The sequence below is a fragment of the Puma concolor genome, chromosome D2 (genome assembly GCF_028749965.1).
Source record: "Puma concolor isolate L17-30 chromosome D2, mPumCon1.1.hap2, whole genome shotgun sequence".
Lineage (NCBI taxonomy): Eukaryota > Metazoa > Chordata > Mammalia > Carnivora > Felidae > Puma > Puma concolor.
This window is the reverse complement of record NC_141677.1, coordinates 85,933,147-85,935,646: the sequence shown is the minus strand read 5'-3', so window position 1 is coordinate 85,935,646 and position 2,500 is coordinate 85,933,147. Positions and strand designations below refer to the sequence as shown.

At 50.4% G+C, this 2,500-nt stretch overlaps 1 protein-coding gene and 1 long non-coding RNA gene across 14 annotated transcripts in view; one reads left to right on the top strand and one right to left on the bottom strand.

Annotated features, from left to right (window-relative positions):
- EBF3 (EBF transcription factor 3) overlaps positions 1–2,500 on the top strand; it is a 127,974-nt gene that overhangs the window by 113,183 nt on the left and 12,291 nt on the right. For all 13 annotated transcript variants that reach the window (XM_086681190.1, XM_086681201.1, XM_086681203.1 and 10 more), the window contains one exon: positions 1,922–2,010. In XM_086681190.1, the coding sequence (XP_086537316.1) occupies positions 1,922–2,010 (89 nt within the window). The remainder of the gene's footprint in view (positions 1–1,921; positions 2,011–2,500) is intronic.
- Positions 1,824–2,500, bottom strand: part of LOC147576238 (uncharacterized) — a 1,537-nt gene continuing 860 nt past the window's right edge. The window contains exon 2 of the long non-coding RNA XR_015241926.1: positions 1,824–2,257. This is a non-coding gene — a long non-coding RNA (uncharacterized LOC147576238). The remainder of the gene's footprint in view (positions 2,258–2,500) is intronic.

Sequence of the window (2,500 nt, the reverse complement as noted above, 5' to 3'; positions counted from 1 at the left end):
GGTGAAAGGTACCCTCGTATTTATGCCGCGTTAAAATATTTTCAGTCCTGGAAGGAGAATATCAATTCAACTGAAACATTGGAAAATGTCTCTCCCAGAATGAGAGTGTATGGTTATTACAAGTCATAAAGCTTCTGAAAGCTTGCATTAAAGCGTCCATCACCTGTCAGGGGCATTTGCATGAAATCAATAGTGGCCGCCCATCTATCTTTTCTGATCACCTTTCATCAGGCCGATTCATTAAGTCAAACAGTCATGGCGATTAGCTGGGAGAGAGGAGACACCGGACACGTTAGAAATGCACAGTGGGCCACCCTTTTTGTTCCCTAATCAAGCAATGTAATACTTCATCTAATCCTCTTTGGCCCGGGTGGCTCGGTGAGGCCCAGCCGCCCGGCCGGCCGCGCCACAACTTTTGCCGGACGCCCTCGTCCTGGGCAGGCAGAGATATGACAAATTGTCCCCAAGTCAACGCTGACAGCTTCTGATGATTAATGGTTTGATTATGAAGTGGTTTTACACATACGGAATTTACATCACAGAGAGTTGGACGGCCGCGTCACACACGCGGAGGCGTTCTGAAGAGCTTTACTATTTGCAAAGAAAAAAGAGGGCGAAATCGCAGCAAAAGCCATGTCATGTAAAATCAATACGTCGGATCAATGCTTTATTAACAAGAAAATGTCTTACTTCACATTCCTGCGTGGACCTTTGTCTCCGGGATGCATGAGGGGATGTCAGATCATATTGTGGCCCTCGGCTTACGGGCGCATCATCAGAGCGTCCGTGCGCGTGACCCACCGTGGGTGCTGACGCCGGCGCTCGAGGAAAACGGTGACCGGTTATTTCGGAGAACGCTTTCAAAGGCAGCCTCTAACCTTGTTCCTCGAAGCCGGCGCCTTTGTGTTCCCCGCGCCGTGCAGACCCGCTGAGTTGGGTGGTGTTAATCATCAAATTACGTGCTAATGAGTGATGGCCCAAATTGCGGCTACGTAATGAATAGATGGCGGCAGGTCCTATTAGGCTCAGAAAACCCCCTGATTTATGTCGTGCCATGCACCGTGGCGTTACTCCGCGGAAAACGATATCTACATCAAGAAGTAATGCACTCTAATAAGTATTTTCATCTTAACTCGCGTCCCCGGGCCTCCGGGCTCAGTTTTTGTTGGAGTCAGGCAGAGCCATAATAAAGCCCAATGGCTCCTTATAAAGCTTGTTAAACACGGAGTGTGCAGTCGGACGGAGTCCCGGCCGTGATTCATGCACTGTACACACAGCGCGTGTGCCGCTGATTTATGGCCGCGCACAGTTCATAGTCAAAATTACAATTTGAGGGATAAAAAGATTAATTACTATTTGTGGCCGGCAATTCCGTGAGGCTGGTGGAATGATAGTGCTCTACATCAGTTTGTAGTCAGCCATTCACAGATTATTAAAGCTTTGCGAGAGTAAGTGCGCCTCCTGCCCAGTTTGTGCTCAGGCAATATGCTAGACAGAAAAGGACCACAGGGATAAATCTGAAGCTAGCAATGGCTGGACATATGTCATAATTGCCAGTTTCCCATAAATCCCTGGCCAGGGTGGAAGGCACTGCGTGATGCCGGCAGTGATCATGACAGTGGGGATTGGTGTACGTGGCCCCGAGACTTGCAACTTTCTGACCGCGCCACCGTTTCTGCACCGTGTCGAGGAACCCTTTGCCTTTCTTCCCGTCTAATTATAGATTAGAGATAATCATCGCCTTTATGTGCGAAAGAAAGGGGGAAGTCCGTTCCTTAAGACAGAGCTGGCGTTGGGGGGCGCTTGCCTTCAAGAGCGTCAGAGAAGGAGAATTACACATTTATTTGTAAGCGTGCAATAAACGAGTAATGGATGACATAAAAGTAATTAACCTGACCTACATTTCTGTGTCCTGTTACAGCCCTTAATGAACCAACCATAGATTACGGCTTTCAGAGGTTGCAGAAAGTGATCCCGAGACATCCGGGTGATCCCGAAAGGTTACCCAAGGTTAGTAAAAGATCACGTGGCGCCCTGCGCGCAGCGGGTCCGCCACCGGGCCGGTTCCGGTTTGGGGGCAGCAGGTGCCCTGGGAAGGGGGGCTTCCAGACGCCCCGAGCCCCGCGGCCACGGCGAGGCCGACAGGTGCGGGGGGGGGGGGGGCGGGTGGTGGGGCCGCCCCGGCCCGTCCCAGGTGGGCGAAGGGGTGAGGGAAGGGGGCCCGCGGCCGCCAGTCTTCTGTCTCATCGCCGCGAACCTAGAGGAGGAAGAGAAAGGCTTCTCTGATACAAATATTTTGGATTCTGCGAGGGGGACGTAAACTTCCGCGTAATGAAATAGTTCAATTAAACATTTTCCGCTCCAGTAGCCCGCGCTGATTTCAATCTAAGCAGCCCCAGACTGATCTGTGATTACTTGACTCTTGTTTTCCTTTCATTTCCTAAAGCTCGATTCAGTTTAATCTTTTGTTTACAAAGCTTTTGTTATAAGTCCCTGACTT